Genomic DNA, 13,558 nt, shown 5'->3' with positions numbered 1-13,558 from the left:
GATGTTGCTTGGGATGGAGCGATTATCCTCGGTTATGTGGGTGGGTCCGGGGTCATCCCAGGGGTCCTTATAAGAGGGAGGCAGCAGGGTCAGAGCCAGAGAAGGAGATGTGATGATGGTAGTAGAGATGTGAGAGAGACAGGGAGAGTGATATGAAAATGGTAAGCTGCTGGCTTTGAGGATGGAGGAAGAGGCCATGAGCAAGGAAATCCAGGTGGCTTCTAGGAGCTGGGAAAGGAGGGAAGCAGATTCAGTCCTAAAGCCCCCAGAAGGGGGTGCAGGCCTGTGGAAACCTCGATTTTAGGACTTCGGACCTCCAGAGTTGTAAGACAGGAAATTCCATTTTGTTTGTGGAAATCTGTTACAGCGGCTGCAAGGAACTCGTATGGGCAGGCGCGCCCGGTGCCAGGCAGAGCACTGGCCTCCCTGCCATGCCTGGGACCCCAGGGAAGGGCGGGCCCTCGACAACATCATCCAGCCCGTCTGACTCTCCAGGGGGCTCCTGACCCTGGACTTCCACGAGACAAGTCAAGCAAACCCCCCATTATGTTTAAAGCAGTGTGCATTGGGTTTTCCATTTATGGCAACTGAGTCCTAACTATACCCCCAACCTGGTCGTAGCATGTCACCCGCCACCCCGGGGTGCCTAGTGCTCCCACATCTTTGAGGAGGATGGGGCAGGACTGACATCCAAGGTCTGTTTTCACAACAAAGGGGACTAAGCAGACGGTCGAATATTCTTTGCTCGCAGGTGGAAAGGCCTCATGCCACGCTGGTGACTGGCGGCTCCGCACACAGGCTGGTGAGGAAGGGTCCAAAACCCCCTTGCCTTCAGGGCCCGATACAGAAGCTCAAAGGGAAAGTGCGGGAAGAGGTGAGTGGTCTCGAGGGTGGAGAAAGGTGCGGTCAGCATGGCGGCTGCAGCTCAAGTCAGGAAAGGGAGTCAGCAGCAGGCACAGTGCCCAGGCCCACCTCTGCCCCCCCAAGAGAATCAGGCCCAGAGGATGAGTCAGAACTAAAAAAAATATTTCATTTCATTCTGAATAAAAAACGGAACAGACAGAACTCTTGGAAATCCTGAAACAATGTCATTGCTACAGCAAAATTTCACAGAAATCATCGCACAGGGCGTGGGGGGAAGCCCAGGCCCCGCCGGCTAAGATGGCCGCCTCTCTGGGGGGGGTGGTGCACAGAGCGGGCAGCAGCCTGGGGGGCCAGAGAGGGGCAGGCACGGGTGGTGGCTGTGCCCCTGGATGAGCCCTGCTGGGTCCCCAGGGTCCAGGCTCAGAGCCTGGCCTCCAGCTGCCACGGCAGGACGGCAGCCGGGGCTGGCAGGGGTCGCTGGTCCTCAAGAGGCCTCCTTGCGGGCGGCCTTGCGGCTGCGCACGCCCCACATACCCCGCTTGGAGTGGAAGTGGTGGTAGAAGTTCCGCACTCGGAGCCGCTCCACCTCCAGCCCTGCCTGCAGGACCCTGGGTGGGGAGGGTGAGTCAGGGCTGCCCCTCAGCCCAGAGGACCTTTGGGGGGTGACCAAGACTTGGGGTGTGGGGGTGAGTGGGGCTGCTCTGATTCTTCAGGACCCTGCAGGGGGAGGGCATGCATGTCAGGGCTGCCCCTGAGACTACAGAACCCTGGGGGTGGGATGGAATGGAAGAGGTCACGCCCCTGGTCCAGGGGCTGGGGTGTCAGGGCTTCCACTACTGTCCAAGCCCAGGAGGAGGAGAGGGACCCAGGAGAGGCCTGTAGGGTCTGGGGGCAGAACTGGTTCAAGGGCTTCCCTGAGTCTGCAGGTTCCTGGAGCTGGGAAGGGGTTTTGGGGAGCGGGGTGGGGTCCAAGGATCTCTCTAGGCCTAGATCTGGGGGTCGGAGGAGAATATGGAAGTCTCAGTCTCTGCTGGGGGGAGGTGGTCACCTGTCCAAAAGCTCCCAGTCCTCGCCTCCCCACTGGTCCCGGAACTCCTCAGTGTTCATGCCTCCAATGCGGTCGAAGTCGGACTTGTAGATCCCAAAGAGGCCGAAGCCGTTCACCTCCCAGTAACCTGGCGGGGATGGGGTGCCCTTCAGATACAAGGTCCTGCAAGCCCTTCCTCAGGAGGGCTCTTGGGGTCACTCCAATGTGTTGGTCATAACCTGGGAGGCCTGTGCACGACTTGGGTGTTGGAGAAGGTTCCTAGGGGCCAAGCATGACCCTGGGGTTACTGGGGGGAGGACTTCGGGTCCTGGGCACTCTGGGGTTCCTAGAGGCCACAAGGGGTCCCAGGCGTTATAAGGGGCATTGATGGGGCCCTAGGCCTCCCTTGCGGGTTGGGAGGCCCCCGGGGGCCTGGGTTTTTGCCCTGGCATGGGTGGGACCCCTGATGTTACCGAGGGGCATTCAGGGCATTACCGTGAGGGTCCCCTGGCGAGCTCCCGCAGCCCAGCCGCATGACCACAGGCGCAAAGGCCAGCTTGCCCTCCACGCAGTGCTTGCGGATGCCATCCAGGATGCTGGGGGGGAAGTGGATGTGCAGGTCGCAGAGGAAAACGATGCTGCTGGCATCCTGGAGACAGCGGGGAGGTCTGAGCCTCGCTCTCTCCTCCGGAAGGGTCCCCCCCCGCCAGACCATCTCATTCTCTCCACCCGCACCATCCTGCCCACGCACCTCGACCGCGGCCACTCCAGCTTGCAACCCCGCGGAGCGCTCGAAGTTCCCGGTTCGCCTTAGGTATTGGTATCTGAGGGAGGAAGGGGATATGGGGTGGGAAATCACAGCCACCCATTTCTGGGGTGGGGGGGACCGGAAAACCCACGCCTGTCCGGGAGGAGGGAAGATGTGCTTGACCCTCCCCGGTAGGTGGGGGGCACTGTTACCTGGGCAGTGGCGCCGTGCGGAGGGCCCGCTCCACATCCATGTCCTCGCTCTCAAAGTCCACCAGGATGACACTGAAGCGAGAGTCCCCCGTACGGACGTGCAGCGCAGCCATGTCTGCCAGGAACTGTACCACCCAGCGCGCCTGGTTCTTCACTGGAGGAGGATGGGGATACTGAACCCACCTGGACCCGACCTGGCGGTACCCTGCCCAGGACCAGTGGCACTCCCCGCCTCCCCGTAAGGCCTGCTGGAAAAGCCCCCCACCACCCGCCACCCCGCAATCCCAGGTGGCTGGCCGGCCAGCCCCACTCCCACGCACCTGGCACGATGAAGTGCACCATCACATCCTGGCGCCAGGCCAGGCGCAGTGGCCGGCACAGCTCCGGGCGGCCGTCGGGGTGTGCGGAGGCGGCTGGGGAGGCAGCTGGAGCGGGCTCGGGACTCTCCCCGTCTCCATCTGTGTCGCCGGCACGTGCCCGGGGCAGGCGCAGGAAGACGTACTCAGACAGGCGCAGCCGGCGCCCGCTGCGCTCCTGGAGCTCCAGCTCCAGGAGGAAACGGCTTCCCCGCGCAGAGTCCCGGCGCTTCTCCACGTTCACGATGCGCAGAAGAGCGAACCGCCTGCGGGGCGGGACCCAGTCAGCCCCCTCGGGCTCCCGGGCTCCGAAGCTGCGACCACGCCTCCAACCCCATTCTTCCCACAAGCCGCCCCCAGCCGCAGAAATGAGGTGGCCACTCAGGTGACTTGGGGTGGGGCGCCGCACGTCCCCCCGTCCCCCACCACACCTCAAGGCCTGCTGGGGAGCTCCCTTCTCAGAAGGCAGGCCCACATGCTGGGGCTCCCTCACCGTGGGGCAGCCCACAAGGGAGGCGTCCCCAAGCCCAGGCTAGTCCTCTCCTGGGTGCCACCACTCCTGTCCACAGCTGCACGCTCAGAAACCTTTAGGAGCGCCCACTGCCCACAGGCCGAGGTTCAGACGTCTGAATTCTAAGCCGGTAAACGGTGTCTACCTTGTGGCCTCAATACCCCCTCAGGTTAGATAAGCAAGCTTCCTCTTCCCGTGGGGTCTTTGCCCTAGGTGTCCCCTGCCTGGATGCTCATCCCAGGCTCCCCGCCCTCCTCTCCAAGGTCCTGAGTGCCTCCTCTGAGAAGCCTCCTTTTTGCCCCCCAGCACCAGCGCAGGGGCTGCCCTGATCTCTGGGGAAGAAGCCTCCGGGCCTTCCGCAGCTGGCTCTTCCCCAGCCCTGGCCTGGGAAGATAGGGCCCCGCCCTTGACTAGGTCACTCTCCCTTTTGCCGCACGCCCCCCACCCCCACCTTTGCAGCCAGTATCCCTCACCCTCAGAGCCTACCTGTGTGACCTCCCAGGGGTCTAGATTCCTCCCTTCACCCCCTGCCCATCCCCACCATGGTCTCCTCAAGTATCAGGGACTTTCTGCCGCAAATGCTCTGGGTCTGTGCTCTTGCTCCTTGGGGCTACCCACACCCTTGCACGGCTCAGGGAAGGTGGGGCTGCAGCCATGACCTTTCTGCTGGACAGACCCCCTCATGCCCATGGGACGAGGAGCTGCTCTCAGGAAGCTCAGAGCCAAGTGCAGGCTTGCCTTCTCAGCCACCTAGAATCAATCTACCCCAGCCCCTGCCAAGGGTCCAGGCCATCCCATCGCTGCCCTGGACCAAGCCTGTCAGTCATGGGCTCCCTCTTCTACCCCCTCCTCTCCAACACAGCCACGTGCTTGTCTACGATCCCGATGGGCCAAACCTGTGTCCTGCTCTAAACTGTGTATCGGAGGCAAGAAGAAAGACTCCTGCACCTGGCCTTCAAGGCCCACGAGGCCTGTCCTCTGCCCACCAGCCTCCTGGCCAGCCTTTGCCTGTCTCTGCAGGTCCTGCCCCTACTTAAGGGCTCAGCACAGCTCTGAGAACCCCTCAGGGCCTCCCCTCAGGTCAAATTGGGGCCCCCACTCTCCAACCCCCATACCTGCTTGGGGTGGAGACAAGACTGGATTCCTGGGGCCTGGGGGAGACCAGAAGGGCCAGTGGGGCAGGAACCCTGAGCCCTCCCCTGAGGACCAAGACCCCAGCCAGCGAGGTGCCAGTGGGGAGAGGGATCCACGGGTTCTTAGCTTGACCTTCGTGCGTGTCTCTATCTGGAAGAGAGACCTGGGTGGCTCAGATCCATCCTCAGGTGCAGGTCCAAGGTGATAGGTGTGGGGTTTGGAGGTGCAGGACAGCGGAGCCAGCCCTGGGTGTTGGGTGAAAGGCTCCTAGCACAGGACAGGGGCCCTGAGCAGTAAGGGGCCCCAGAAGCGTGAGAAGACACTTCGGGGGGGGGGGGGCATGTACCATTCCCAGAGCAGTGCCCCGTTAAACCCTGGGGAAGTCTGAGGGTCCCATGGAGGCCAAGGCCGTCCCTTTCCATGCGCGCCCCTCCCTCGTACCCTCCATGGCGCGCGTTGAGCCGCTCCATGTACTGAGCCACCACATCCACGGCCTCGGCCTCCGGCAGCTGCAGATTCCCCGACACGTTGCAGCGCAGGTCGTTCCAGTCCGAGCGCAGCATCTCGAAGTCCACGTTGCCCACGCTGAACGTGCGCTGCCAGTTGATAGCGTCCTCGCGCCAGCGGCTGCGCACCGGGCCGGCCTTCTCTTCGCTGTCCTCCGACGCAGCCTCTTCGCCCTGCGCCCCTTCCTCGTCGTCCCCTTCCTCCTCTTCCTCATTCTCCCCGGGCAGCTGTGGCCTGGACACCTGGGACAAGCTCAGGAAGGAGGTCACGGGCTGCACTTCGGACAAAGAGTTCGAGTCCGCCGTGGGGGCCGTGAGTCCCGGCTCCCGTGCCTGGCCCTCTCGGCTCCCCTGGGTGGCCGGGGCCGGGGGCCTCAGCTTTGCGGCCTGGGGACCGCCGGTCCTGCGGCCTCGAGCCCGGGGTGGGCGTGGGCGCGTGCGCAGCTGCACCCTGGGTAGGGGTCTGGGGTGCAGGAAGACGCCAGGGAAAGGTGGCCGGGGAGGGCCGCGTGGGCTGAGCGGCGCCGGGGCCCGGGGCAGGGCCCGCAGTCCCGGCCGCACCCGCGTGACGTACACCTTCGGGGGCCGCTCGGCCGCAGCTGCTGGGCGGGGGGGAGGGGCACGGCCCCAGAGGAGGGGAAGGGGGCGGGCGGCCCAGCTCAGCGCCCGCGAGCGCCGGGGGGTCGGCCGGCCCAGGGGGGCAGGAGGCGTTGGCAGGGCGGGAGTGGCCGGGGCCTCGGTGGGGGCCGCGGGGACGGGGAGCCGGCGGCCGCCCTGCGTTCGGGGCGCCTCAGTGGTGGCCTCTAGACCGTCGAGGAGCTCCCCGTCGTCCTCGTCGTCCAGGAAGTCTGTGGGCAGCGCGGGTGAGCTGCCGCGCCAGGGCGGGCCCAGCTGAGGGGGTGGGGGGCGCGGGGGGCACTCACCGTCTGGGTTGAGGAAGAGAAAGGCTCGGCGCTGCACCTCCTCCTCTTCGTCTTCCTCCCCCTCCTCCCGGTCCATCTTCATGTATTTGTAGAACCCAAACCTGGGGCCGGGGCGGGGCGTCAGAGACCAGGCTCGGCCGAGGCCCCGCCCACTCCTCCTTGGGCACCACCCACCCACCTTTCCAGATACAGCGGCGACTCGCGGTAGAAGCACTTGTTGTCCGTCTCCATGTGAGTCAGGCGTGTGTGGTCATTGGGATAAACGAAGGACAGGTACACCTGGGGCGGGCAGAGGGCTCAGGCTGGGGCGTCTTCCAGAGGGCCTGGAGGAGGCTCCGGGGACCCTGGGAAGAGGGAGGCCTGGGTCTCAGGGAAGACCTTGGTGAGGGGCACTTACAAACTGCAGTCCCTGGTATCTTGCGATGGGAAAGTCCTTGACGACGTAGGTGGGGGCATAGGCACAGGGCTCCAGCACGTTCTCCAGACTCCAGGGCTCCACCCGAGGCGCTACGGGAGGCGTGGTCACATTGTGACCTGGAACCCCTGCCCCGCCCCCCACCCCACCCCGGGGGGCCTCCTCTCACTGAGGAAGAAGGTGTCTCGGGGATCGGGCCGCAACATGTCGGCTCTGGGCTCCTCCTGCAGCAGGTGCCCCCCAACGTGGCTGGCTGGAGACTGGGGCACATGGGCCACGTGGTCCATCTTCAGGGCTGACTCGTCTAGGGGCAGAGGATGTGCGGGGACCCCAGGAGTTCCTAGAGATCCCTCCTCACCCATATCCAGACACCACCCCAAAGAGACCGCGCATCAGGAGCCCTCCCCTTTTCCCACGGAGGCACTGGGCTCCGCACCTGTATACAGGGAGATGTGAGCAGAGCCTATGACCTCGAACTTCAGACCCGGCAGGAAGGCTCGCCACTGGGGGTTGGAGAGGGTGGTCAGGGCCAAAAGGATGGGGGTCAAGGTGGGAGCACAGCTGGGTCAGGGAGGAGTGAATCTTCCCTGACGAGGGGCTGGGGAACTAGTAGGGGCAACCCCTTCACGGACGCAGGAAGCTTGGGGTGGGGGGGGTGGATGGGAGAGCGGTCCTGAGAAGGCACGGCAGGGAAGCTGGAGAGGCCCAGAAGGCTGGGGTCCCTGGAGGCAGGTGAGGATGCCTTTCCTGACATCCTGGGTGCTTCTGGACCTTCTGATTATGGCCTCTGCCCCCACCTCCCCCCGGTTCTGCAGCCACTGCCCTTCTGGAGGTCAGAGCTGGCCCCCCAGCTCCCCGCTGGACCTCCCCATCCCCACTTCCCCCACTTCTGTGGCTGTGCCTTCCCAGTCTCCCTTGCAGACTCTCCCTCCCTCACTGCTCTCATGTTGGGCTTCCTGGGGGCTGTCCCAGGCCCTCTTCCCTTCCCAGCTCATCCTGGGCCCCTAGTCACCACCTCGACTTCCACAAGATCACCCCAAATCTGCATTTGCAGTCTGGACCCTCTGCTAAGCTGAGCTGGGGTGATGCCCACCACACACAAACCAGACACCTGCAATCTCCCACCACCCCCTAGCCCACCCTGGTCATCACCCCACACTCAGCCAGGCTCAGGCTCTCAGTTGCTGGGCATCTCCCCCCGCCCCCCCAGCCCCCCCCCCGGGACCTTCCACTTCTTCCATTCCCACCTCCCTGGTTCAGGATGGATGGCCACCCACGAAAATCCCTCCCAACAGGCAGTGGCCAGAGGGTTTTCCCTGAAACGCAGATCCAGTTGCCTCATCCTCAGGAGGAAGCCCTGCTGGATCTGGCCACCAGACTGCTTGGAGTTCCAGAAGACTCCAGGTGGCTCCATTCCTCTGCTGTTCTCGAGACCTGGAATTCATCTTTGCACCCCAGATTCTCTCCCCGCTGGTCTCCCTGTGAATGTCTCTCATCTGTCAAGAATCTGCTCAAGGGTCACTTCTTCTGTGAGCACAAGCCCCGTCCCTCAGCATCTGCTTTGTCAGCTAGATGGGAAGCTTCCCTGCGGGGGCGGGCGGGGTCCACACCGTTGTCCTGCGGGGAGTGGCCGGAAAGAGGAGGGCAGGGCAGGGGAGGTGGGGTCTCCAGAAGCCCTCAGAGGGCAGCCGCACTCACGCCCACTTCCACGTGGTCCGAGCCGCGGTCGTCCTGCTTGTGCAGTAGCTCAAAGTAGTACCTCCGGGAGGCCATGAGCCTGGGGACGGGAGGAGTGAGGCGGCGGGCCCGCCATGCCCCGGAAGCCCAAAACAGATGGGGAGCCTACAGGAGGTGGGGCTTGAGGGGGCAGCAGAGCAGCAGCGGCTTCACGCATGCACGTGTCACCCAGTCCTCACACACACACAGGTACACACTCATGCACACACTCCCACAGTCACTCACCGCCTGGGCTTGGACACCTGGGAGCTGAACTTGGTGAATTCTCCGGGTGCTGTCCACTCCGAGCCAGTCTGGAGGGTAACAGAGACGGGGCAGGGGCTCACCCTCTCCTTGGGGCACCAGCCCCATCCAGTCCCCACTCCCGAGAAGCTGGAGGGGACACGTGACCAAGCCGCAGGAGGCCCACGAAGACAAGGGGTGTGGGTGGAAGGGCTGGGCTGCGCGTGGGGGTACCTTGCCCACAAAGGCCACCAGCTGGGCGCCCGCCGGGCTCTCGGTTGGGCTCAGCCAGAACTCAGAGTTGTCATCCGAAGCCACGGAGAACTGGACATCTCCTAGGCCACAGGAGAGGGCTCAGGGGTCGGTGGGGGCTTCGTGACACCCTGCCCCCTACACCCCCGTCCCCGCACCATCTCTCGCCGGGTGGATGAAGCCGAAAATCCGGAGGCCGTAGTTCTTCCACTTGGGGGACACAGCCAGCTTCTTCACGGTGGTGCGAGTCTGGGGGGGCAGCGGCCTCTGACGTCAAGGCCCCCGCCCACCTGCGGGCCAGCCGCCCCCCACCCCAGCACTCACATGAGGGAAGAGCGGGAAGTGCAAGTTCCTCCGCAGATGGCCCACGGCGCCCCCGCACCAGTCCTCGAACACGTGCAGGTTCACCTGCCCCTTGTACTGGGGGTGGGAGGAGGCCTTACCTTCTGCACAGCTGCCCCAGGCCCTCCCCAAGGCCGAGCAGCTGAGCAGAGCTCACCTCCTCCCGCCACGAGGGCGCCTGATGGGTGAGGTTGAGCGACAGTGGCCTTCCAGCCCCCCCGGGAAACAGCGCGTCTGGGTCCCGACCTTCGGGCTACGGGAGAGAAAGGGCACCAGGGTCAAAGCTGAGAAATGTGAGGGCAGGAAGAAGTCACTCTCTCACTCACACACACACACACACACACACACACACACACACACACACACACCCCACCACCACCACCACCACCCCCCCCCCAGGCTCAGACACAGTGCGTGACACAGCCCGCCACACACGCCGGTTCACTTCACAGAGATCCCTTCCACATGTAGCCACGAAGCCCTGACTCCATCATGCCCCGGCCGTGCACACCCACCCGAGCAGACCCTTAGCCACCCCACGTGCACCAGATGCGTCCACCCGGGCTGGGGCCGCGCTCCGTGCTGGACAGTGTGCTGCCGTGTCCTCCACGCACACGGCCTGCAAGTCCTGAGGCCACTGGCACAGGAGTGGCCTTGGGTCTTGTGTGTGCTGTGGTGTTCTTCCCCGCAGCCCTGCTCACCACCCGCTCCTCCTCAAGGCTCTCGCTGGAGTCCTCTGCCCTCTGTGTGGACAGTGCAGCCCGGATGCCCCGGCCATCTGTCACACCACTCAGCTTCTCACCATCTGTGGGCGGCACATGAGGCGTGACTGGGGTCCAGGCTCTCCAAGGCCACAGCCCCTGCCGCTGGGGTCAGCTGGGGGCAGGATGGCCAGTAGTGTCTCCACTGAAGCCCTCCCTCCCCATGTCTGCCCCTTCATGCTACCCGATGCCCCACCCTACAGCTGGAAGTGCTCTCGGCTGGGCCCTTCTCCCACATCCCACCTCCGTGGGGACAGCCCCTGCCTGAGTCCCCCACCTGGCTTTTCCCAGCCCCCACTGGCATGAGGGAGCAGTTATGTGTGTGCACATGCTAGCATATATGCATACACACACACACCCGTGGGGCTGTTGTCATCAGTGACTCTGCCTCCGGGAAGGCCCCCAGGATTGCTCTGTGCCCTCAGCACATTTCCTGTGTGCTGGAGTGTTTGGTGTCTGACTCCTTTACCAGAACTGAGAGCCAAGGGTTAGTGCTGGAGTTTGTCGTCAGGTGAGCTGGCACTGTGGTCTTGAGGCTACGCCAGCCCTGGCCCATGGCACGTGTGCCACCTGCTGCCCTTGAGGCCAGGGTTCAGAACCAAAGGAGCCCTGGTACCCACCTGGGCAGAGGAGGGATTGGCACACTGGTCCAGCTTCCAGAGGACATGGGGCCAAGGCGGCCCCGGAGGGAGACTGTCCCCCTGGGGATCCCTTCTGTGGACATCGCTAGAGCTTGGCACCCTCCTAACTCCCCACGCCTGGGGCAGACCACCTCCACACCCCTGCCTCCCTCAGCTTCCCAGAGCTCCTCCCGAAGCTGTGGGCCTGGGGTTCCATACCCTGGGATCTGAGCCTCCGAAGGTGAGGCTTCACTGTGCGCCCTGTCTGCCTCCCCTGGTGCTCCCATCCGGGGACCCCCAGTTCAGGAACCCCTCTCCTCCAGGGCCAAGCCTGGGCTTCAAAGTCTATGCCCGTCCCTCGATCCAGACCCCAGGAGCTAGATCCCCGGACTGACACAGTTGGCCTGGGCCCTTTCTCTGGGGGAGGGGGCTGCCCGTGGTCTCGTGCCTGTCAGACTCTGGTGGTGCCTGCGCCCTTGCTTCTCCCCCTCAGTCACTGTCCTCTGTCCAGCTGGGAGGTGAGCCCCTAAGAGGCTCCCGGCCAAGTCCCCACAGCCTGGCCCTGATGCTCCCTGCCCACAAGGTAACTCTGTGGGTATTGGGAACCTTCCACAGTGGGGTCCCAACCCAGGATGCCATCACTGTCCTGCAGGGGCTGAGCCCCAGCACAGCGAGATCCACATGGGCCTCCTGCCTCCTGGCTGCCAGCACCTCTGCCTGCACAGGCTGCTGGACCCCGGGAAGGTAGCCTTTCTGGTGGGAGTGAACACAGTGCTGACAGGACAGTCAGAAAGGCCTCAGACATGTCCAGCTGCTCAGCTTCCCACAAGCCCTGCCCTGGTGGGAGCACAGGTAGCGGGACAGGAGGCGGGGCTGCAGCCCCGGGGGCTAGAGCCCCGGCTGGGTCTGCTCCTGGCAGGAGCTGCTTGAGGGTTTGATCTTCCATAACCCTGAACAGCTCCTGCCCACCCAGGAGCAGCAAGGACAGCTTCCTCGCTGGTCCAGCTGAGAGCAGAGGAGGCCTCAGAAGTGGGGTTCCCACACCTCCTCCCCCTCCCAGTTGCTGAGTTAGGCTCCCCGGCTGCTCGGGAAGTCAGGCTAGGGAGGACTGTGGTTGCTCAGAAAACCACAAGGCAGCTGAGCAGGAGGCTGGTTATGTTCTGTGTCACTGGGTCACGCTCCGGGGTCCTGCCTTATTTGATGGTAGCTGGGGGGCCTCTATGAGGGACTGAACAGTGCTGGGGGCCCCTAGAGGGTGTGGTAGCTGTGAGATGCGTGGACTCTGGGGGGGGGGGGGGTTGGGACAAGCCTCTGACCCCTGGCCTGGGGTGTCTGTGGTGCCAGCTGTGGGACTGAACAGGGAACTCTGGACCCCTTGGTGGAGTGGCCCAGGACTTCATGGGTCAAGATCATTGTTCTGAGTCTTCGGGAAGCAAGATTCTCACCACCCATCCTAAGGACACCTCGCTTCCTTGAGAAGGGCCAGGAGCAGCTTGGCTGGGACTGTCCCTGCCCTGAGGTGCTTCCTTCTCTCTCTCATCATCGCCCCCCCGCCCCCCCCCCCGCACTCTGCTCCTCCTCCTCCAAGTGTGTGTCAAAAGTCACCACCTCCAAGAGGCCCTCTAGGAACCCCCTAGCTAAAGTGGCAGGACTCCTCCCCAACTCTTGCCCACATCGCTCACCAGGACCTGATTTGTGGGTTCACTTTCTGTCCCCACCGGAGCGTGAGCTCGAGGAGCCTGGGAGAGCTCACTCCAGGCAGTTCGGAGCTCCCCAGGCTGGATCCCTATCCCCATGCCTCACCCTGCCTCAACACACAAGCATCTCAGTCCCTGATCACAGGTTTACCTAGGGCACCTCCTCCAGGAAGCGTTCCAACTGCCAGGGTCAGCTCCCTCCCGCCAGCCCCCTCTCTCTCCGTCCTGAGGTTGGGTCGCTGCCCCTCCCCAGCAGATGCGAAAACCGAGGCTCTGCTAAGCAGGCACGTGTCGGAGGCGCAGCCAGACTTGGCCTCTCGGAAATCCTAGCATGCAGGGCCCGGTAGCGGAGATCTCCCCAAGAGCCCACCGTTAACCCCGTCACTCACTACCCACTCCAGGCCAGACCCCGGCGTCCGCCGGGGTTCGGGGACGCTCCCCAAGAGGGTCGCGCACGTCACTGCTGACGTCATCGGCGTTCTGGCCGGGCTGAGCCGAACCGCGACCCCTGCCCCAATGTCGCCGAGCTGGGAAGGGCGGACGGGGTCTCCGGGCGGGTCTGACCCACGCCGAGGCCTGGGCGCGATGGGAGGGCCCGGGACCGGCGCTGCTCGCGACCCTCACCGCCCCCCGCCCCCAGGGCGCGCGCCCCCTCCCGTACCTCGCCCGTAGCCCAGCCGCTGGCGCAGCGCGCGGCCCTGGCGCACCAGGCTCAGGTGCACGTACGTGAGCCACGCGGCGCAGGTGAGCAGCACCAGCAGCAGCAGCAGCTTGATCTGTTTGCGGATCTTCTTCACCGGGAACCACGGCATCGCGGCCGTCTCCGTCCCGGGCCGCGCTCAGCGGCGCCGCCGCGGCCCCCCGCTCCAGCGCGCCCCGCGCCGCGTCCCCCGGCCCTGCATGGCCCTTTGTCCGCCGCCCGCGGCCCCAGGGTGCGGCCGCGGCCCCGGGCTGCCCTTGGCCGAGGGCACGGGGTGGGCGGCGGAGCGGCTGCCGGCGGTGTCCCCGCCCGGCCCCGCCTGGCCGCTCGGGCTCCAAGCTCCTGGGGGCCTCGGCGGGACGGAGCAGCATCCACGCTGCGGTGCTACCCACCGTGAAACGGGCCCGGCCACCGCGCCGCGCGAGCCAATCCGGGCCCGGCCAGCCTGCGGAGAGCCAATCCACGGCGTGGGGGGCGGGGCCGGCGCGTTAGGGTGTGCCCGCCGCCGGTCTCCACGCAACGCGCGCGCAT

General features: G+C 64.8%; 1 protein-coding gene across 1 annotated transcript; it reads right to left on the bottom strand.

Moving 5' to 3' along the window:
• Positions 1-1,348: 1,348 nt before the first annotated feature.
• Positions 1,349-13,558, bottom strand: B4GALNT4 (beta-1,4-N-acetyl-galactosaminyltransferase 4; the record flags this gene model as incomplete). The annotated part of the gene is made up of 20 exons (XM_079707485.1): positions 12,989-13,558; positions 9,951-10,054; positions 9,407-9,502; positions 9,232-9,327; positions 9,066-9,156; positions 8,890-8,990; positions 8,659-8,726; positions 8,395-8,473; positions 7,133-7,199; positions 6,866-7,000; positions 6,679-6,788; positions 6,460-6,560; positions 6,282-6,382; positions 5,294-6,206; positions 3,172-3,473; positions 2,852-3,005; positions 2,643-2,715; positions 2,387-2,540; positions 1,913-2,039; positions 1,349-1,472 (listed from the first exon to the last, which is right to left on the bottom strand). Exons 1-20 carry the CDS (start codon positions 13,137-13,139, stop codon positions 1,349-1,351), a joined length of 3,147 nt encoding a protein of 1,048 aa, XP_079563611.1. The 5' UTR covers positions 13,140-13,558.

This window comes from Hyperoodon ampullatus (assembly GCF_949752795.1).
Source record: "Hyperoodon ampullatus genome assembly, chromosome: 7".
NCBI classification, from domain to species: Eukaryota; Metazoa; Chordata; class Mammalia; order Artiodactyla; family Ziphiidae; genus Hyperoodon; species Hyperoodon ampullatus.
The sequence above is the reverse complement of the archived record's forward strand: the minus strand, read 5'-3'. Positions and strand labels throughout refer to the sequence as shown.